This window comes from Carcharhinus amblyrhynchos, unplaced genomic scaffold, assembly GCF_965287045.1.
Source record: "Carcharhinus amblyrhynchos unplaced genomic scaffold, sCarAmb.v2.hapA scaffold_55, whole genome shotgun sequence".
Lineage (NCBI taxonomy): Eukaryota > Metazoa > Chordata > Chondrichthyes > Carcharhiniformes > Carcharhinidae > Carcharhinus > Carcharhinus amblyrhynchos.
In genome coordinates this window covers 629,808-653,167 of record NW_027649796.1, presented here as the reverse complement: position 1 = coordinate 653,167, position 23,360 = coordinate 629,808, and the positions used below count along the sequence as shown (strand labels likewise).

Sequence of the window (23,360 nt, the reverse complement as noted above, 5' to 3'; positions counted from 1 at the left end):
TCATGTTTCTTGTAACTTCAAGACCATAAATGCATAAATGATTCCTGGTGCTTTTCCTAACGATAGCTTTGTAGGTCCATCATTACATCATTTAATTTGGACAGAAACAAACCCTGTCTCATGAAATAAAAGCATCCCATACAATTTCGCTTCCATTACATCTGAATTTGGGGCCATAACACAGCAAGAATGTTTCTTATTTTGTGGGAAATGGAACGTCCAAATGAGGTGAAGGAAAATATGGCCAAAGATTTAAAAGGAGGGGAAAATGCTAAAATAAGGAAAGCTGTGTGAGGAGACCTGTTCATGGATGACCAATATAACATTCTGTGTGAAGAGATAACCATGATACAATGTAATCTCCAGGCCAAAAAGCGTTTGCCTTTTCCAGAATGCAAAGTTCAATAACAAGCCTTAGCTTTTTATTAGCGAATGGGAGAGGGATAACCTGTTGAAAAACCTTTTCCTGTTGCAATAGGAGAGGTCATGTGACCAGATTTTATATGTATTAAACATGTGTAGACAGTGTTGAATAAAAGTAGTCTTTATTTGTGCATTCCATTTGTAGATAGCTTTTGATAAGTGTTTGCTGAACTTCATTTAAATATGCAAATATAAATATTTTCTTTGTAATTGTTTCATTTTCCTTTTCAAAGTAACATTTCAATTGACACGTTAAAATCGCCAAGAGTGATATTGGAAAACAAAAGTGGACTTTAGTTCACCTAACTGCTGGTAATGAAATAAAGCTTATACATGATTTATTGTCGAACTAATGGTCAGACGAGTCCTTGTACAAAACACTCCTGTGATTTTCTCCGATAGGAAAGTTGTCATTATTCAGACAGTAGTGACACACTTCAGCACAAGGCTTGCTGTAGTTCACAAATACTTCACTCTCCCAGGAAGAATTGAAAACATGATCCATGCATCCAGCATCACGTTCATATGGTCGCGCCGAAAATATCACCATTAACAGTCCTCATTATACTGCAAAATAGCAACGTGGTGATTCATTCACAACCTGCCGCCCTCACATAGATTCCAGTTACCAGGAATGTCAATATTGCTGCTTCGCACTGCCTGTACTGTCCATCACTAATTCCTATTCAGAAAATGATGGGGAGCCACCTCTTATTTTTGTTCTGCTGCTGCTCTAGTTAAGAATTCCTATAAACATATTTGCTGTTGAAGAAAAAGATGATTTTTTGGCTGGCCCTCTTCAGCTTCCAGTCAATGGAAACTCCCAAGATTTTCAAAATGCGGGATTCACTGACGGCAGAGCCATTTAATTTCAAGGGATGAGGATGATATGTTACTTCTTGTTGGCAAGCACTTGTGTGCCATGTATATATTCCTTGTGATTGATCAACTGAAACGTGAATGCCGTTAGTGTCCTTCTGCAGTAAGGAATTGTTTCACTGAGGAGTTTCTAATGAACATTGCACATTCATCACCAGATCTGACATTATGATGAAAGGATGTCATTGATTGAACAGGGTATTGAGATTGAGCAAAGGACAAAGTCCTTGGACCATCCTGCAGAGATGTCTTGGGGCTGCACTTGAACTCCAACAGCAACAAGCAGCTTCCAGTTATGGTGATATAACTCCAGCCTGTGGGGATATCACCGCGTGGCTCCCTCTAATTCCCCCATCATCTTCAAGTTGCCATGCGTGCCATTCACACACTTAAAATAAAGCACTCCAAACTCATGCAGGTTCCTCCCTCTGCCTCTTTTGGAGATGTAAAAAAAATCTGCAATTCTGCGGCTTTTTCTCCACTGCCGAAAGAAATTTCAACATCACTGCAGTTTTTGTTTTCTATTCCCTCAATACATTTCAACACATTTCCAAGTGTGGCCTTACCAATGTCTTGTACAACTTCAACAAGACGTCCCAACTCCTGTATTCAATGTTCTGACTGATGAAACCAAGCTTGCTGAATGCCTTCTTCACCACTCTGTCCACCTGTGACTCCACTTTCAAGGATCTCTCTTTATTCTTTAACGCTCTACCATTAACTGAGTAAAGTCCTGCCCTGGTTCAATCGACCAAAATGCATCACCTCACATTTGTATAAATTAAACTCCATCTGCCATTCGTCAGCCCACTCATCCAATTGATCAAGATCCCATTGCAATTGGAGACAACCTTCTTCATTGTCTACCATGCCACTAATCTTGGTGTCATCTGCAAACTTACAAACCATGCCTCTATATTCTTAACACATTTTTTAATATAAATGTCAAATAACAGTGGACCCAGCACTGATCTCTGAGGCACACCTCTGGTCACAGGCTTCCAGCTTGAAAAACAACTCTCTACAATCACCCTCTGTCTTCTGTCAAGAAGCCAATTTTGTGTCCATTTAGATACCTCACCCTGGATCCAGTGAGGTTTAACTTTATGCGACAACCTACCATGCAGTACCTTCTCAAAGGCCTTGCTACGCTCCATGTAGACAACATAAACTCAACTGCCCTCAACTACCAACTTTGAAGGGTTACCCCTTCAAAAAACGCAGTCAAATTTGTGAGACATGATTTTCGACTCACAAAGCCAAGCTGACTGTCTCTAATCAGTCCTTGCATCTCTAAATACTTGTAGATCTTGTCTCTCAAAATAGCTTCCAATAATTTACCCACCACAGATGTGAGGTTCACTGGCCTATAGTTCCCAGGCTTTTCCCTGTAGACCTTTTTAAACAAAGGCACAACATTTTCCACTCTCCAATCTTCAGGCACCTCACCCGTGACTACTGATGATTCAAGTATCTCTGCTAAGGGACCCGCAATTTCCTCCCTAGCCTCCCACGATGTCCTGGGATATACTTTTATGTTATGTTTTAAGTGTTTCTCTTATAGAGCAGTTCAATCATACACCTTTTGCCCAACCATACCAAAGTCAAAGTGTGTGTCCCTTAGGGTCTAAGCTATATTCAAAAAAACTCCTTGTAGTTGCTGGCCTGGTCTTGACAGTATTTTATCAGCCTTTGAAGAAGCTTCTGACACAGAGGCAATTTGCCAACCTGCTGAGCTGCCAGGTATACAAAGGCCCAGTTTACCGCTGTAACCTTTCATCCTTTAGTTTAGAATGTGGCTTTGTTACAACAGTTTTTTTAAGACTTTCTGAGAACTCCTTAAACCTTTCGATGGGAATGATTTGAAATTAAAAACATTTTGAAATGTTTATTATTTATATTTGCAGATTTTTATTTCTTTGTGAGCTGGAGTTTTCTTATTTTTCTATCACCAGTGTTAAGCATACCAATGGAATGAGATTCCCTGGACATCTTATTTTTCTCATCGAATGTACATTTTAACTGTTAGCTGCCTGTCCTTACTGTGAAACGGCATCCATCACTGTTTCCCATTACTGTTTGTATTGCCAGTTGCCTTTCCCTGCGCACTTCACCTCATTCCCATTCCATTTCCTCCAGGTTTATCGTTTTCTTGATCCCACTGCATCAGATGTGCTTTTATATTCTGCGCTCATTTTTAAATCTGACTTTTTGGATTAATGACATGCCATCTCTGGGCTCAAGTAATCAAATTTGAAGACATCCCCATTTATTATCTACATCACTGTTTGCCCTTGATATTAATTATTTTGTGAAATTGTTATGTGTAGAAGTTCTTCTCATCCACATCTGTGTGTGGGTGTTTGTGTATATAAGCGAGAAAAAGTGCTTGAGAGTTTGCAGGATATGAATGTGTGAGCATAGAACATAGAAAATTACAGTTCAGTACAGGCCCTTCGGCCCTTGATGTTGCACTGACCTGTGAAACCAATCTAAAGCCCGTCTAACCTACAGTATTCCAATATCATCCATATGTTTATCCAATGACCATTTAAATGCCCTTAATGTTGGTGAACCCACAACTGTTGCAGGCAGGGTATTCCACACCCTTACTGCTCTCTGAGTAAAGAAGCTACATCTGTCCTATATCTATCACTCCTCAATTTAAAGCTATGTCCCCTTGTGTTAGCCATCTCCATCCGAGGTAAAAGGTTCTCACTGTCCACCCTATCTATTCCCCTGATTATCTTATATGCCTCTATTAAGTCACCTCTGAACCTTCTTCTCTCCAATGAAAATAACCTCAAGTCCCTCAGCCTTTCCTCATAAGACCTTCCCTCCATACCAGGCAATATCCTGGTAAACCTCCTCTGCACCCTTTCCAATGCCTCCACATCCTTCCTATAATGCGGTGACCAGAACTGTACGCAATACTCCAAGTGCGGCCGCACCAGAATTTTGCACAGTTGTAACATGACCTCACGGCTCCCAAACTCAATCCCTCTGCCAATAAAAGCTTACACTCCGTACGCCTTCTTAACAACTTGATCAACCTGGGTGCCAACTTTCAGGGATTGTTTCCTCTTGTGGCAGAATTTAGAACCAGGCATTGCCGTTTGCCAATATGTTGACGGCCATTTGAGGAAGAAAAACTGAGTATTGTACTTCCTGTCAGAGGGAAATGAGCCTCTGAATCACATCCCCAAAAGTGGGTGAAAGCAGAGTTTGAATATTTTAAATACGGAGTTCGAGAGATTCTGGAATCTGAAAGAGACAAAAGATTATCAGAGCTGGTGGCAATGTGAACTTGACTTTACAGTCCACTCAGCAATGATGTTACTGAGTGGCAGGGCAGCTCAGAGGGATCGATTACATTGACATCATCATTTAATATCTGAAATCCTTCTGTAATCTTATCAACTTCCGTTCGATTTCCACCTAATTTTGCGCTTGTTACATAATATTCCCAATTTTCAATGGAAATTTGAACAGAGATCTATTTTTCCAGCATTTCTCCTATTGGTTGAGGGAGGAATCATTGATAGATACAGAATACTTCTTCTCCTGTTTCTTCCCCCAGATCTTCAGCTGTGTTTATGTTCGGTTGTCAGAGTTTTCTGGAAGTGGAGGGTTTTTGTAACATAAATCTCCGGTGATTATCAATCCAAGTGTTAGAATCAGTTCAAAGCTTTCGGTAAATATCTTCATCACCTTCTAGGTGGCCTGTTGAATTTGAATGATTTTCAAAGATTGGCATCACTCCACTCAGCAGGCAAATCAGTCTAACTCAGCAATGTTGTTCTTCCTCTATTACTGTCAAATACACAAAAAAATTAGATGTGTTTCAATTTACATTTAGAAGCTTAAATAGAGGTGTGTCTATTTTAATGCCAGGAGTGTAGTGAACAAAGTAGATGAGCTGAGGGCGTGGATTGCTGCTTGGGGATGTGATGTGGGGGCCCATTACAGAGACTTGGATGTCTCAGGGACAGGACTGGGTACTTCAGGTGCCGGGATTCAGAGGCTTCAGGAAGGACAGGGAGGGAGGCAAAAGAGGGGGTGGAGTGGCTCTGTCGATCGGGGACAGTGTCACTGCGGCAGAGAAGGAGGATGCCGTGGAGGGACTGTCTGCAGAGTCTCTGTGGGTGGAAGTTAAGAACAGCAAAGGGTCGAAAACTTTGCTGGGTGTTTTCTATAGGCTGCCCAATAGTGACAGGGAAGTTGAGGTACAGATAGGGAAACAGATTCTAGAGAGATGGAGTAATAACAGAGTTGTCATGATGGGAGACTTTAATTTCCGAAACATCGACTGGAATATCCCAAGGGTAAGGGGTTTGGATGGGGAGGAGTTTGTTAGGTGTGCTCAGGAGGGTTTCCTGACACAGTACGTGGATAAGCCTACGAGGGGAGAGGCTGTACTTGACCTGGTGCTGGCGAATGAACCAGGACAGGTGATGGATCTCTCGGTAGGAGAGCATCTCGGGGATGGAGATCATAATTCTATCTCCTTCAATAGCATTGGAACGAGATAGGATCAGGCAGGCTAGGAAGGTGTTTGTCTGGAGTAAGGGGAAATACGAAGACATCAGGCAGATAATTGGACGAGTAAACTGGAAGGAGGGATTCTCAGGGAAATGTACTAAAAGTGGCAGATTTTCAAGGGATGTTTGACTGGAGCTATGCATGACTACGTTCCAATGAGACAGGGAGGTTTTAGTAGGTTACGGGAACCGTGGTGTACGAACGTTGTAACGAATCAAGTCAAAAAGAAACGAAAAGCATACAAAAAGTTCATGGAGCTAATGTTGGGGATCTAGAGGAGTATAAGGCTTGTAGGAAGGAACTTAAGAAGGAAATTAGGAGAGCCAGAAGGGGTCATGAGAAGGCCTTGGCAGGGAAGATTAAGGAGAACTCTAAAGTGTTCTACAAATATGTGAAGAATAAAAGGATGAGATGTGAAGGTATAGGAACTATCAAATGTGACGGTGGGAAAGTCTGTGTGGAACCGGTAGAAATAGCAGAGGTGCTTAATGAGTACTTTACTTCAGTATTCACAGTGGAAAAAAAACATCTTGGCGGTTGTACTACAGGTTTGTGGCAGTCTGAAAAGATTGAGTATGTGGATGTTAAGGAAGAGGATGTGTTAGAACTTTTAAACTCTATCAAGATAGACAAGTAGCCAGGACCGGATGGGATGTACCCCAGGTTACTGTGGGAGGTGAGGGAAGTGATTGCAGAGCCCCTGGCGATGATCTTTGTGTCGTCAATGGAGACAGGAGAGGTTCTGGAGGATTGGAGGATTGCGGATGTGGTTCCTATTTTCAAGAAAGGGAACAGGGATAGCCCGGAAAATTACCGACCGGTGAGTCTGACCTCAGTGGTTGGTAAGTTGATGGAGAGGCTTCTGAGGGACACGATTTATGAGCATTTAGACAAGTATAGATGGATCAAAAGTAGTCAGCACGGCTTTGTTAAAGCAGTTCATGTCTTATGAGCCTGGTTGAGTTCTTTGAAAATATGACTAAACACTGACGAAGGAAGAGCGGTGGATGTGGTTTATATGGACTTCAGCAAGGCGCTTGATAAGGTCCCCTAGGGAAGACTTATTGAGAAGGTGAGAGGGCATGGGATCCACGGGGCTTTGGCCTTGTGGATCCAGAACTGGCTTGCCTGCAGAAGGCAGACAGTGTTTGTGGATGGGTCTTTTTCTGCATGGAGGTCGGTCACCAGTGGAGTGCCCCAGGGATCTGTTCTAGGACCCTTGCTGTTTGTCATTTTCATAAATGACCTAGATGAAGAAGTGGAGGGATAGGTTAGTAAGTTCGCAGACAATACGAAGGTTGGTGGTGTTGTGGATAGTCTGGAGGGATGTCAGAAGCTGCAGTGAGACATAGATAGGATGCAAGACTGGGCGGAGAAGTGGCAGATGGACTTCAACACGGATAAATGTGTAGTGGTCCATTTTGGCAGGACCAATGGGATGAAGGAGTATAATATCAAAGGGTAAGATTCTTAGCAGTGTGGAAGATCAGAAGGACCTTGGGGTCCAGGTCCAAAGGACTCTTAAATCGGCCTCACAGGTGGAGGATGTGGCTAAGAAGGCGTATGGTGTACTGGCCTTCATTAATCGAGGGATTGAGTTTAGGAGTCGGGAGGTAATGCTGCAACTTTATAAGACCCTTGTCAGACCCCACTTGGAGTACTGTGCGCAGTTCTGGTCGCCTCACTACAGGAAGGATGTGGAAGCTATTGAGAGGGTGCAGAGGAGATTTACAAGGATGTTGCCTGGATTGGGAGGCATGTCTTATGAGGATAGGTTGAGGGAGCTGGGACTCTTCTCCCTGGAGAGACGAAGGTTGAGAGGCGACCTGATAGAGGTTTATAAGATGTTGAGAGGTATAGATAGGGTGGATTCTCAGAGGCTATTTCCCAGGGCTGAAATGGCTGCCACAAGAGGACACGGGTTTAAGTTGCTGGGGAGTTGGTACAGGGGAGATGTTAGGGGTAAGTTTTTCACTCAGAGGGTGGTGAGTGAGTGGAATCGGCTGCCATCGGTGGTGGCAGAGGCAAACTCGCTGGGGTCTCTTAAGAGATGTCTGGATGAGTACATGGGATTTAATGGGATTGAGGGTTATAGATAGGCCTGGTAGGTAGGGATAAGATCAGCGCAACTTGTGGGCCGAAGGGCCTGTTTGTGTTGTAGTGTTCTATGATTCTAATATTGCAGTTTCATGACTTGTTGCACTCATTGTCCAAATCCAAGATGGAAACATGCCCTGGCGTGTCTATTCAGTTTGCCATTGATTTGGTGGAAAAATTCACTTGGACCCAATATAGTGAGGATTCAGTTTGCCCTGGTAACGCGGAGAGTGCTTTAGTCTAAATGGGAGTCAGCATCCGGAGTTAATGGAAAAATGTGATATCATTTATACTGGGTGGTAAATTACAGTTGGCTGCTGTGCGTGACAGGGATTATTCCTGACATGTGGATATTAAAGATGATTCATTTTAAGCTAAAGTAAGGAGGGAATGATTGATACGAAGATCTGTATCTGATCTGCTTTGAATTGTAAATGTAAGATCTATTCGGAACGTTCCGGCTGCTCAACCTGAGAGCTGACTCATCGCTCTGCTGATCTCCAGGCGGCTGTTCGAGAAATAAAGTTATGCCTTTTGTTCAGAAATATTGTCTTTGTGAATCTCGTATAATCTAAGATTTCCTGAACATCCGGGTCACTTCACGTACTCCACCGACAGGCTGTCGAACGGGCTTTAGTCTCGTACTGTATTGGTGAACTGTATGAGAAGTGTGAGGGACATAAAGAGGGTTTAATTTAAACAGCACTAACTTCCCCTCCCAACACCCGTCCTTTTCTGAATTCTGAATTCCCCCTCTATATGTGGTCCTGCGCTTCCACAACCCATCAGTTTGCAGTGATTTAATTCTCCATGGAGAAAGAATGCAGTAAGTTTGAGATCAGAAAACATAAGAGGGTTTGTTTATTTTCCATATACAGGGAAGGGACAAGAGTTACGACAGCCGCTGCCATTCCCTACATTCATACAACAAAGGATGGATAAGTGAAAGGAAGTGGTGCAGATCAAGACTGCAATAACGGCAAGACAATGGTTCTAATTCTCCTGACAGTCCAGAATGGATAATTAAAGATCCAGTGGGATATTCCTTCAGGAGTCAGGAGACTGAAGTTGATGATACTCCCTTCCAGATTGGATGTAAGATTCAGTTTATTGATGTATCTCTGTCACAGCAAGCCCTAACATTAATCTACAGGAAATTATGAGGTTAGGCATAGAAACAGATAGAGATTGGAAGAGAGGATCATTTTAAATTGAATGTGTTAACACGGCATTCGCTTTATTTTAGTTGCAGTGAATTGTAAACAAGCTTGATTACAAAACAAGGTGAATAAATCTGTTCCAATCGAGATATAAAATTCCAAGCAGCAAAATGAAGTGATAATTAGCCGGATATGTTGAACTTACTGAACTTGCTCAGCACACACAGTTGAATAAATTTCAGTTTTGTATTACAGTGCGCACCGTTGAGAAGATACATAGAATCCTACAGAGCTGAAAGAGGCCTTTCGGCCCATCAAGTCTGCACCGACACAATCCCACCCAGACCCTACCCCCATATCCACATATATTTACCCACTAATCCCTCTAAACTATGCATCTGAAGACACTAAGGGGCAATTTTAGCACGGCCAATCAACCTCACGCGCACATCTTTGGAGTGTGGGAGGAAACTGGAGCACCCGGAGGAAACCCACGCAGACACGAGGAGAATGTACAAACTCCACACAGGCAGTGACCCGAGCCGGGAATCGAACCCGGTTCCCTGGAGCTGTGACAGAGCAGTGCTAACCCACTGTGCTACCGTGACTTCTGGGTCAGTCAGCGTGCTGTGCTTGCATGGTCAGTTTTGTCAGTCAGTTGGCCTCGCGCAGTCAGTCTGTCAGTTGGTTTCGCTCAGTTGGTTTGGCAGATGGGTCATTCTCAATCCATCATTCGGCTAACCTCACTCACCCATTCTGTCTATTGGGCCCACTCGCTCACTGGACAGTGGGCCTTGGCGCTCAATCTGTAGTCCTCAGGGATTTGATCTGTTGCTCAGTCGCTCAGTCCGTTGGAGACATGGGCTTTAGGCACTTGTTTAGTCAGTCAGTCCCATTGGCTCAGTCAGACGGCCATGTTCACTCAGTCACAGAGTCAGTCTCATTGGCTCAGTTTGTTGTTCTATGAGCCTTGTTCAGTCAGTCTGTCAGTGTGTGGACCTGTGACAGTCGGTCAGTTAGAATGTGTTAGTTGCCCAGTCACTGACGGTTGCTCAGTCGGTAAGTCTACTTTGTTCACTTGGTCAGTCAGTTGGCCTTGGTCGCTCAGTGTGTCAGTCAACCTGACTCACTTGATCTGTCAGTCGTTTTTGCCTGACTCTGCCTGTCACTGAGTCAGCCTCACTCACTCAGTCCATTGGTCAGTCATATAGAACATAGAACATAGAACATTACAGCGCAGAACAGGCCCTTCGGCCCACGATGTTGCGCCGACCAGTTAAAAAACAATGACCCTCTAACCTAAACCAATCCCTTTCCATCCATAAACCTATCCACGGATCTCTTAAACGCCCCCAAACTAGGCGCATTTACAACTGCAGCAGGCAGGGCATTCCAATCCCTTAATAAGCCTCCTTTTTCCTTGATCAGTTCGTTTGTGTTATTTGATGACTTGGTCAGTCAGCCTCGCTCAGTCCATCGGTCAGTCAAACTCTCTCGGTCAGTTGGTTAGTTGTTCTCGTTGGCCTGCTTCGCTCAGGTGGTCAGTCGGTCACCCCCGCTCCCTTGGTCAATCGGCCTTGCCTGCTCCTTCGGTCAGTGGGCCAGCTTTGCCTCGAGCTGCCATACAGCACGTTCCTCTGCACTTCTCGGGACCTCATTTCCGAGGACTCGCCTCCCCATCCTGGTCCACTACTTCTGACTGCAAGCTTATTGTACAATCTGTGTGAGGAATGAGATGATCGATAGGCTGTCTGGATAATGAGAGGACGGAAAGATTTGGAGGCTTGTTACAGATTATGATGATGTGCATTTTGGATGGGGAATGGTAAAGGATGAATGATGAGAGGCTCATTTCTGTCTTAGAGTCAGGAACCATAATGATTGATAGATGGACTGACAACTTGCAGAGTGGAGCTGCCAGGCAGTGTTTAATCTATCCAATCAGTGTGACAGAGCTTGGTGCTTTAGAGTGCGAATTTCCAACAAGTGACACGGTAGCACAGTGGTTAGGACTGCGGCTTCACAGCCCCAGGAAAAGGGTTCGATCCCTGGCTAGGGTCACTGTCTGTACAGAGTTTGCACATTCTCTTCATATCTGCATGGGTTTCCCCCGGGTGCTCCGGTTTCCTCCCACAGTTCAAAGGTGTTTTGGTTAGGTTGATTGGCCATGCTAATATTGTCCCTGACTGTCCTGAGCTGCGTAGGATAGAGGGATTAGTGGGTAAATTTGTAGAGATAGGGGTAGGTCCTGAGTGGGATTGTGGTCGATGGGCCAAATGCCTCTTTCTGCACTGTAGGATTTCTGTCATTCTGTTTCTATTTCTGAGAGAGATTTGTGGGCGGGTTTTCCCATCAATGTTTAATGAATTGAAGAATTGTCGTAAAGGGATATTTGAGCACATTTTTCAACTGATGCCTGAACTGAGTCTGTGTCACAGCATAAATTGCAGTGTTTGTACAGCAACTCAGGATCTGCAGCATGAAGCCAAGTTCCTTAAAAGCCTGAGGAAAAGTTACAGTACCAAACCCCAACCACGAAAGCCGGTTAGATATGGAATAAATCATGAACATTGACCACAACAGGATGAAATTGGTGGAAATAAGAAAAAGAAGAATGATGGATTTCTTTCGACTCTCCATCTCGGGGTCTCTGGCATTCTCCTCACTACTGAGAGCCCGGAGTCTCCTGCGGGCTCTGCTGCTCACTAAAATATGTCTGACGGTGAACACATTGAGCAGCAGAATCAGGACAAATGGGACACATGGGTTTAGAATGTTGTGGAGGAACACGACTGTTACCCAAACCAGAGATCTCTCAACAGAGTTTGTGATGCTACAAAACCAGGGGTCGTTCGCGATCCAATATTCACGCTTTAACATAAAATACCAGAAAATATTCTTTAAACAGCTCAGCACACTCACTGCTCCCAGAACCACAGTCGCCGTTTTCTCACTGCAGTATTTACTTTTCAGTTTGGGGCAACAAATGGCCACAAACCGATCAAAGGTGAAAGTGACGGTGAACCAGACAGAACAGTCAGTGGCTGCATAAAGCAGGACAGCGTGGATATTACACACACGGACAGAGAACAGCAAGAAAAACTGTTCCCCATAAACAATGGGAATGTGTCTCAATATCAGGTCGAGGATGACGACCAGTAGATCCCCCAATGACATGGCCATCAGGTAGCGAGTCACACATTTGGATAGACCGCAGTTTCTACTCTTCAAGGTCACTATTGTGATTATGTTCACTGTAAGGAAAATAAATAATAAAATTGTACAGCAAGCTGGGGAAGCAGTTACCACTTTCAGTGGGCTGACGTTGAAAAGACACACACACACACACACACACACACACACCATACACACACACACATACACACACATGCACGCACACATACACACACACACCATACACACACATACACACACACATACACACACATACCATACACACACACACATACACACACACACACGCACGCACACACACACACACACGCACGTGCACACACACACATACACGCACACACACATACACACACACACACGCATGCACACACACACATACGCAGACACACGCACACACACACACATACACAGACACACGCGCACACACACACACACACCATACACACACACATACACACACACGCAAGCACACACATACACACACACACCATACACACACACACACCATACACACACACACACGCATGCACACACACACATACACAGACACACACACACACACACACACACATACACAGACACACACACACACACACACACACATACACAGACACACCGCACACACACACACACATACACAGACACACGCGCACACACACACACACACACGCGCACACACACACACACACACACATCTTCCACTCACCTGATGAAGGGGCAGAGCTCCGAAAGTTTGTGGCTTGTGCTACCAAAGAAACCTGTTGGGATTTAACCTGGTGTTTGTGAGACGTCTTTCTCTATTTTGTTCCCCAGAAAACCATTTCAAGAATCAGTGACATGTTGCTTACTAGCTCGGAAAACACCAACAACAGGATTTTCACAGCAGGATGGCAAAAAGACCAGCTTCGAGCTAGCCAGATGAATTTACAATACGAGGGTGCGTAACACAGAAACACTATTTTTCAGTCTGACGTCCGAACACCTTCTGAACCAAAATTGCAGCCTGCAGCCCAAAACTGAAATGGAAATAACTCCTGTCAACTGACCTGTGTTTTTTTTTCTCTCTGCAGCAATTCAGGGTCATAAAAATCACAATACATGAGACCCAGAGTGAAACTGAACAAACGCCATTTAAACAACTTAAAAAAATGTACCTGCCTCTACTTCTACTTCTGAAAGCTTATCCCAGATACCCAGCAACCCACTGTGTGAACGATTCGCACCTCAGCACTCTTTCGTATCTCTCCCCTCTCACCTTAAACCTATGTCCTATAGTTTTAGACTCCCCTATCTTTGGGAAAAGATATTGACCATCTAGTGGTATGTGCCCCACATTATTTTATAGACCTCCATATGATCACCCTTAAGTCTCCCACACGCCAGAGAAAGATGTTCCAGTCTATCCAACTTCTCCTTCTAACTGAAACCATCAAGTCCCAGGAGCATCCCAGTATTTATATCTGTATTCTTTTTGTTTAATAGTATCCTTTCTATCATAACTGGACACTGCGTTCCAAGTGTGCCCTTACCGATGTCCTGTTCAACTGTCCTATATTCAATGTTCTATAAAACCAAACATGCCTTCTTCACCACTCTGTCCACCTGTAAATCTATTTCCAAGGAGATATGAAACTACAGCCCTAGATTGGGTTTTTTTCTCTATAATTCTCTCCAACGCCCGACCATCAACTGAGGAAGTCCTGTCCTGGTTCGATTTACCAAAATACATCACCTTGAATGTATTTAAATTAAACTCCATCTGTCATTCGTCAATCCACTGGCCCAATTGATCAAGGTCCGGTTGTGAGCGTGCGTAACTCTCTTCACTGTTATTATATCATCAATCGTGGTGCGATCGGCAAACTTACTAACCATGCCTCCTAAATTCTTGTCAAAATTAGTAGAACTGACAAATAACAATGGAGCCAGCACTGATCCTGAGAAGACCGTCAGTTTGAAATGCAACCTTTTACAAACCGACTGTCATCAAGCCAAATCTGTGTCCATTTGCCTATCTGTCTCTGGACCCATCCTCAAAGAACTCCAAGAGATGAATCAGACAGAATTTCCCATGCGGAAATTTGTCTGATCCCACTGCATTCCAAATGCTGACTTATAAAATCCTTGATAATAGATTGTAGCAACATCCCCAGCACCATCCAAAGGCTCACTTGTCTATACAGCTATTTACCATTTATATAGATGATCTGGAGGAGGGAACCGAGTGTATGGTGTCGAAATTTGCTGATGACACCAAGATTGGGGGAACGGCAAATTGTGTGGAGGGTGTGGAGAGTCTGCAGAAGGATCTAGATAGGCTGGGCGAATGGGCCAGGAAATGGCAAATGGAATTTAATGTTGGCAAGTGTGAGGTGGTCCACTTTGGTAGGAATAATGGTAGGAAGGACTATTACTTACGTGGCGAAAAACTGCAGCAGGCGACGGTGCAGAGGGACCTCGGGGTCCTTGTGCATGAGTCGCAAAAACCCAGCCTGCAGGTGCAGCAGGTGGTCAGGAAGGCTAATGGGATGCTGGCCTTCATAGCGAGGGGGATTGAATATAAAAGTAGGGAGGTCTTGCTGCAGCTGTATAGGGCATTGGTGAGGCCGCAGCTGGAGTACTGTGTGCAGTTTTGGGCGCCGCACTTACGCAAGGATATTTTGGCCCTGGAGGGAGTGCAGAGGAGGTTTACTAGGCTGATACCGGAGTTGAGGGGGTTGAACTATGAGGAGAGGCTGAATAAACTAGGCTTGTACTCGTTAGAGTTTAGAAGAATGAGGGGAGATCTCATTGAGACGTATAAGATGATGAATGGGATGGATAGGATAGAGGTGGAAAGACTCTTCCCGCTCAAAAAAGACAGTAGGACTAGGGGGCACAGCCTCAAGATAAAGGGGGGGCGGTTCAGAACGGAGTTGAGGAGGAACTTCTTCACTCAAAGGGTGGTGAATCTCTGGAATTCTCTGCCCGTTGAAGTGGTGGAGGCTGCCTCGCTAAATATTTTTAAGAAGCGGGTTGATGGGTTTTTGATAAGAGAGGGGATTAAGGGTTATGGGGAGAGGGCGGGAAAGTGGAACTGAGCCACGACAGATCAGCCATGATCTTATTGAATGGCGGGGCAGGCTCGAGGGGCCAGATGGCCTACTCCTGCTCCTATTTCTTATGTTCTTATGTACTCCCATATTTTCTTCCCATCTCCCGTTTTAAATAGGGGCCTTTTATTACCTGTTCTCCGATCTGTAGCAATCAGTCCAGAGTCCAAAGAATTTTGGAAAATAGCCACCAATGGATCTACTATTTGGGCAACATGGTGTACTGTGGTTAGCACTGCTGCCTCACATCACCAGGGAGCTGGGTTCGATTCTCAGATTGGCTCACTGTCTGTGCAGATTTTGCGCATCCTCCCCAAGGCATTCGACATTTTTTTTATCTACGTGCAATCCAAAAGACAAAATGCAGATTAGGTGTATTGGCCAAGCTAGTTTCTTCATTAGTATACCTGAAGGTGTCGCGTTATTAGGGGATATACACTGTATCTTCACCGCAGTGATTGTGTCACCAATAAATTAACTTTCAAATGTTAATCTTTAAAACTATTCCCACTTATTTGGGTGGCACAGTAGCACAGTGGGTTAGCACTGCTGCTTCACAGCTCCAGGGTCCTGGGTTCGATTCCTGGCTCGGGTCACTGTGTGGAGTTTGCACATTCTCCTTGTGTCTGCGTGGGTTTCCTCCGGGTGCTCCGGTTTCCTCCCACAGTCTAAAGATGTGCGGGTTAGGTGGATTGGCTATGCTAAGAAATTGCCCCTTAGTGTCCAGGGATGTGTAGGTTAGAGGGATTAGTGGGTATAATATGTAGGGATATGGGGGTAGGGCCTGGGTGGGATTGTGTTCAGTACAGACTCGATGGGCTGAAGGGCCTCTTTCTGCACTGTAGGGTTCCTGTGATCTATGAATTTTTCCTCTCCTAACTGTAAGGAGCCTCCATTCATTTTTGGAAATATTTTCTTCTCTCTATGTAGATATAGAAACTTTCCAGTCAGTTTTAATGTTGTCCACTCCCTTACGTCCATACCCTATTTTTCCCTTCCTTGCTGAATCCTTTGCTGAATTTTGAACTGCTCCCAATCATTAAGTTTATTGTTTTATCTCGCACACATGGATGCTTCTTCCTGGAAGCTGGTGCTATCTCTAATTCTGCTTGTAAGTTATAATTTGGCCACAATGTCCTGACCAATCTGGCGCCAAACAGGAATAAACAACCTTTGGAGTTCACCTATTCATTTTGAAATGCCTGCAATTGCCTGTCCGCTGTATTGCCTTTCAGTAACGTTTATCGTGGCAAATTCATGTCTCATACAATCATAGTTCCCTTCATTGAGATTCAGGACGCTGACTCAGAATCAAGGACATCACAATCCTCCTTGAGAAAGAATTCTACCTTATTATGCTGACTCATCACAAAGGGTTCCCTCACAACTGTGTTGCCAGCCAATCACTTCACAACAGCCAGTTAAAGATGGCCTGCTCCCTTCTTCATTCCTCAGTGCATTGCTCCAGATACCCATGTCATACGCACTCCCAAAACTCCACCTCTGGCTAATTTGATTCTTCCAATCTATTGGCAGATTCAAGTCGCCCTTAATCACGGATGTTCCTTGAACATATGCATCACTTACTTCCTGTCTAATGATTTTAACAAGACTGTTTGGTGATGGTAAATATTCATCATGGAGTGCAGTTACGAGTGGTGTGCCTCAGGGATCTGTTTTGGGGCCACTGTTGTTTGTAATTTTTATTAATGATCTGGATGAGGGTATAGTTGGGTGGATTAGTAAATTTGCTGATGACACCAAAGTCGGAGGTGTGGTAGATTGTGAGGAAGGGTGTCATAGTCTGCAGGGAGACTTAGATAGGTTGCAGAGCTGGGCCACGAGGTGGCGGATGGAATTTAATGCGGAGAAGTGTGAGGTAATTCACTTTGGTAGGAGCAACAGATGTGTCGAGTATAGGGCTAACGGGAGGACTTTGAATAGTGTGGATGAACAGAGGGATCTAGGTGTGTGTGTACATAGATCCCTGAAAGTTGGGAATCAAGTAGATAAGGTTGTTAAGAAGGCGTACGGTGTCTTGGCGTTTATTGGTAGGGGGATTGAATTTAGGAGTCGCAGTGTAATGTTGCAACTGTACACTACTCTAGTGCGGCCGCACTTGGAGTACTGTGTGCAGTTCTGGTCCCCGCATTACAAGAAGGATGTGGAGGCGTTGGAGAGGGTGCAGAGGAGGTTTACTAGGATGTTGCCTGGTATGGTGGGGAGGTCCTATGAGGAGAGACTGAGGGATTTAGGGTTGTTTTCGTTGGAAAGAAGGCGGCTAAGAGGGGATCTTATTGAAACATATAAGATGATTAGAGGTTTAGATAGGGTGGATAGTGATAGCCTTTTCCCTCGGATGGAGAAAGCTAGCACGAGGGGGCATGGCTTTAAATTAAGGGGGGGTAGCTACAGGACGGATGTCAGGGGTAGGTTCTTTACCCAGCGGGTGGTGAGGGATTGGAATGCCCTGCCTGCTGCAGTGGTAAATGCGTCTAGTTTGGGGGCGTTTAAGAGATCTCTGGATAGATTTATGGACGAAAAGGGATTGGTATAGGCTAGTGGGTCATTGTTTTTGTAACTGGTCGGCGCAACATCGTGGGCCGAAGGGCCTGTTCTGCGCTGTAATGTTCTATGTTCTATGTTCTATGTTCTATCTGTAAAACGCCCTCACAGGTTTGGTTTTGTCCTCAGTTGTTTTTTAACTCGGCCGATGCGGGTTCCACATTATCTCTGCGAACGTTTTCCTCAACGCCGTATAAATATGGTTATCATCAGCAATGCAATTCCACTGCCTTGTCCATTCTATCCATTCCTTCCTAAACACTGAATAGCCCTCAATGTTTGATTCCCTCCTTGGTCAACTTGGAGTCTCCTAATGCCAACTATTTTGTACCAATTTACATCTATCCTATAACTGATTTATCTATTTGTATTTTGAATGCTCGGAGCATTAAGGTGGGCATCTTGAACGTTTCTTCTCATTTCCCGTATATTTGTATTCAGTCCTTATATCCTTCTGGCCCTTTATGTCTCTGTCTATCACGTTCTTCATTCTCCTTACTGTCTGTTCCTGTTATTATAAATTCACAGTGCGGTGCATTCTTGCAAATGTTCCCACCCCCCTGCCATATTTGCTCAAACCCTCTCCAAATACAATATCAGGAACACTCCCCTCTCCCCTCTCGAGGGTATCAGTCCCTATCCTGTCCAGCTGTCCAGTTTAACAGGTCCATCCTTCCCCAGAACCGTTCTCAATGCCCAAGAATCTGAACCTCTCCCCATCAGGCCACATTTTTAGTTATGTCTTCACCCAATGGAACCTAATCTCTGATTAGCATGTGTCAGTTGTAGTAATTCGGAAATAACTCCCTTTCAGTACTTTTCGCTTGGTCCAAGCTCCCCATATTCTTAATTTAGGACTTCATCACGTTTTCACCTATGTCTCTCTTGTACCAATGTGTAATAAGACCACTGGCTGTTCACCCTCCCCCTTCAGAATGCCCTGCAGCCACTCGGAGACATGCCTGAGCCGGCAGTAGGGAGGTAACATACCATCCTCCAGTCTCATTTACAGCCACAGAAAGGCCTGTCTATATTCACTATTGCAGTCCCACAATTTGTCCTCCTTCGTTCTGCAACAGAACAAACTATGGTGAAATGGATTTGGTGTTGCTGTTTTCCCTGAAAAAAGGCCATTCCTCTCAGCAGTATCCCAAAAGGTAAATCCATTTTGTTGGGGGAATAGCCACAGGAGATTCCTGCACTGCCTGCTTAGTTCCTGTGCTCTGCCTTGTGCGTCCCCCTTTCCCGTCTCCCTGTGGAATCTGACCCTGTGGTGCCACCATCTCTCTATAGTTGCAAAGCACGGTATTCTCCGCCTCGCGGATGCTACACTTTGTTCACAGCCACCACTCAACACTGAGGCTTCCAGGAGCTCTGGCTGGAGACATTTCCTGCATACCTGCTGGCCCCAAGCACTGAGAATGTTCCCAGCCTCCCACATGGAGCATGGAGAGCAGACCATGGTTTGGATCTCTCCTGTCATGGCTTACCGCTTTGCATTAAACTATTGAAATATGTTTGCTTCAGATTATATCTAATTCTTGAGGGTCCTCCTGTCCTGTTCCTCGTTACTACACAATATAAAGCTTACAGACAACACATACACAAATTAATTCGGAGACAGCAAGTGATAAAATGAGTAAACTCTTAACCCACCTTTTCACTGACCAGTCAGCTCTTTCCCTTGTGTTCTCTGCTACTGCGGGACCAGACCTATCTTTTATCTTCTGACCTCCTCATCGTGCTTTTTTTATTGGATGGAGGAGGAGGAGGAGGGAGAGAGATAGGAGAAACAGGGAGATAGTTTCTCAAGCTTTAGCGCTCCTTCTTTCTCTACCCACTGTTCATTCTGTTAACTGTGCCAACATCTCCCAGGATGCTGCCTCGACTAGATTGGCAAATAGTAGGAAACACATCCAAACACAAACACACTCACAAACGTAAGAACACTCAAAACTTCTGAAACTCCCCCCGGAACTATGCACACTCATAATTCCCACTCACACACAGGCACACTGACACAGATAATACAGACACACAAATTCACTGTCGCTCACACTCAACACTTTGGTAGAGTCAATATGTATCTACACAATCTTTCTCAAACACAGATAGTGACAGTACAGTCACACACAATCTCCCTGACAAACACACACTGACAAAGGCAATACACACACAATCTCACAAACACACATCTTACAGACAATATAAATACATTCTCAATCTCTCTCTCTCACATTGATAGAGACAAGGTAGGCTCTCACAGATTGACAGAAACAATTTAGACACAAACATAATCTCTCCCACAGACACACACATGGTTTGATGAAACGAGCGATATATTTGGTTTTTTTTTGCTTAAGGATGACATCAAGACCGTATTAAGAAATGACAATGGCACTAAGGAGCATGGGATTAAACAATGTGGGTGGAAATAGAAACAAAAAAAAAATCCGAGGTCGGACTTATTTGCAGACACCAGAGCAATGCCTCCAAAGTTGAATAGAGTTTCAATAAATAAATAATGAGGGTTTTAGAGCACAGCAAAGGTAGGCATGGGTGATTTTAAATGCATATTGACTGGATTAATGAAATGGGAAATGTTGTGTCAAGGGAGATTTCATACAGCGTATGAGGGATTATTTCTTAAAGCAATATGTGATGGAACATATGAGGGAGTGGGTTATGTTACATTTAGTGTTATTTACTGTGGAAGGGTTAATAAACAGTCTGGTCATGAAAGATCCTCTCAGCAAGAGTGATCACCACATGCGGGATTTCTGATTCAGATCGAGCGAGAGAAATCAGAGCAGCAGAATAGTGTTTTAGAGCTTGACAGAGGTGATTATACAGGCCTGAGGAAAGAGTGAGTGCAGGAGAGTTACCAATCAATGGAGGGTGTCCAGCGAGATAATGAATACCTTTAAATGAAAGGATAGTCCTGAGAGAAACAGGAATTATAAAAGGAAGAAAAACGATTAATGGTTAAACAAGAGGGTCATAGAGGACACAAAGGCAAATAAGGTGATACCAAACTGCAAAAACTGCTGGTAAGATGGAGGATTGGGAGAACTTTATGATTCCGCAAAAGGCTATGAAAAAAAATGAAAAGAACTAGATAAACGATGAATGGAAAGGAGCAGAATGCATAAATACTGCTACCAAGAGGTTATATCAGTGCTTAAAGAGGAAGGGAATAGCTAAAATAAACTTTAGCACTTTAGATAAAAATACTGGTGAGGTGATAATGGGGAACATGGAGATGGCGGAGGCATTAAACAAATATTTTCTCTCTGTCTTCAAGGTGGAGAGTAATGGATAATTTCCAAAAACTATAATTAATATTCTTAAACTTGGAACAATAAGCAATCTCGGGACAAGGTATTGAATAATGTTACAGGATTAAAGATAGATAACTTACACAGAGGGTGGTGGGTGTCTGCAGCCTGTTGCTCGGGTAGGCAGTGGAAACAGATATGATAGTGACTTTTAAGGGACGTCATGACAAATACATGGAGAGGAATGCAATAGAGAGATATGGTCCCCAGAAGAGCAGGGGGGATTTAGTTTAGTTGGGTAGATTGGTCGGTGCAGGCTTGGAGGGCAGAAGGACCTTCTTGTTTACTGTAATCTTCATTGTTTTTTTAATTCTAAATCTCCAGGATCTGATGGCCTGCAGTGAGCGGGTATTAATGGAATTGGCAGCAGAGATAATAGATTGTGTTAATGTCCCCCTGGATTGGAAATAAGCCCCGATTCAAATAGGGAGAGGGACAAAATGTAGGAAATGATAGGCTGGTTAGCTTGATTTCTGTGGTAGGGAACCACTGGAATCAATCTTTTAGGAGGAGACAACTGAGCATTTGGAGGGACGATATTGCCAGCATGGATTTAAGAAGGTGAAGTCATGCTTGACAAATTTGCTGGAGTTCTTTGAGGTCATATGAAGCGAGGTGTATCGTGGGGAACCTAAGGCCGTTCTATAGCTGGAATTCCAAAGGGCGTTGGACAAGTTGCTGCATGAAAGACTGATCCAGAAGGTGAGATCGCAGGGCATTGGGGTAGAGGGTTGGATTGGATTGCAGGTTCGCTGACTGACAGAAAGCAGAGAGTCGGGATAAATAAGTTCGTCCCTGGCCGGTCAAATGCATTTATTGGAGTGCTGCATGGGTGAGTCCGCAGATCTCAACTGTTTACAATGTATATCAATGATCTGCACACAGCGACAGTCTGTAATGTAGCAAAAACTCTGGATGAAATAGTTTGAAGATCAGGCACTGAAGAGAAAATGAAGATTTTGCAGCTGATAATAGATATCCCAGGAGACTGGACTAAAATCTACCAGATGGAGTTTAATGTGGATAGGTGAGATGTTATCTAGTCTGTCAGAGAAGGTGTAAAGACAAAGTATTATCTAAACAGAAAGCAGATTCGAAACACAGCTGGGTGTCTTTATTCATGTATCTCAAAGAGTCTGAATGCAGGCACAGCTTTAGTTTAAAAAAAGGCAAATGGAATGTTGGCATTTTTTTGCAAAAGGCCCAGAGAATTAAAGTAGAGAAATGTTGCAATTGTTGCTGGGATCACATCTGGAGTATTGTTCCTCGTTTTGTCCTCCTAATTTGAGGGAGGAGGTGGTGAGATTGGAGTTTGTTCAGAGATTGATTCTGGGGTTGACACGTTTAATGTATGAGGGGAGATATAATCGCTCGGGCTTATAGCCACTCGAATTTAGAAAGGTGTAAGTGGATCTTATTATGCGACGTGAAATACTAAAATGATCCGTGAAGTAAATGTAGACCAAATGTCTCCCCTTGTGGTGAAATCTAGAGTTAGAGATCGCAGGCCTAGTTCGAGAGGAGGCAGAATGAAAACTGAGTGAGGAGAAGCTGGTTCTTCCAGAAGGTGATGAATTTGTGAAACTTGCTGCCTCAGAGTGCGGTCTGAATCATTAAATGGTTTCAAGAAGGAGAGAGATATACGTTTCATTATAAGAAAAAGTGTAAAACGGATATGGTGAAAAGATAGTGGATTTGAGTCCAGGGAGAGATCAGCAGCAGTTTAATTGAATGGGGGAGCAGACTGGAAGAAGTAAATTTGCCTACTGCCGCTCCTAATCCACGTGTCCCCATGTTCCCAATCAGCTCGTATGTTACAGGAAGATAGAGATGGTCTGATCAAATGGACAGAGCAGAGGAAGACGATTTTTATCCCTGAGAAAGTTGGGATAACACACTTTGGGAGAAGGAACAACTCAAAGGGCTATTTAATGAAGGACAGGACACAGGGACACTCAGAGGAAGAGATGAACTTTGGGTTAGTTATACACAGGACCCTTAAGATGTTCATGAATGAGCTGGTTAGGAACGAGTTTTTATCAGTCGCTGTATAGAGTATAAGGGTTAGA

The 23,360-nt window shown here is 44.0% G+C and overlaps 1 protein-coding gene across 1 annotated transcript in view; it reads left to right on the top strand.

The window, feature by feature from the left end:
• LOC145337644 (NACHT, LRR and PYD domains-containing protein 12-like) overlaps window positions 1-23,360 on the top strand; it is a 264,909-nt gene that overhangs the window by 86,072 nt on the left and 155,477 nt on the right. Inside the window, exon 8 of the mRNA XM_080182462.1 lies at window positions 19,247-19,330. Within this exon, the coding sequence (XP_080038588.1) occupies window positions 19,247-19,330 (84 nt within the window). The remainder of the gene's footprint in view (window positions 1-19,246; window positions 19,331-23,360) is intronic.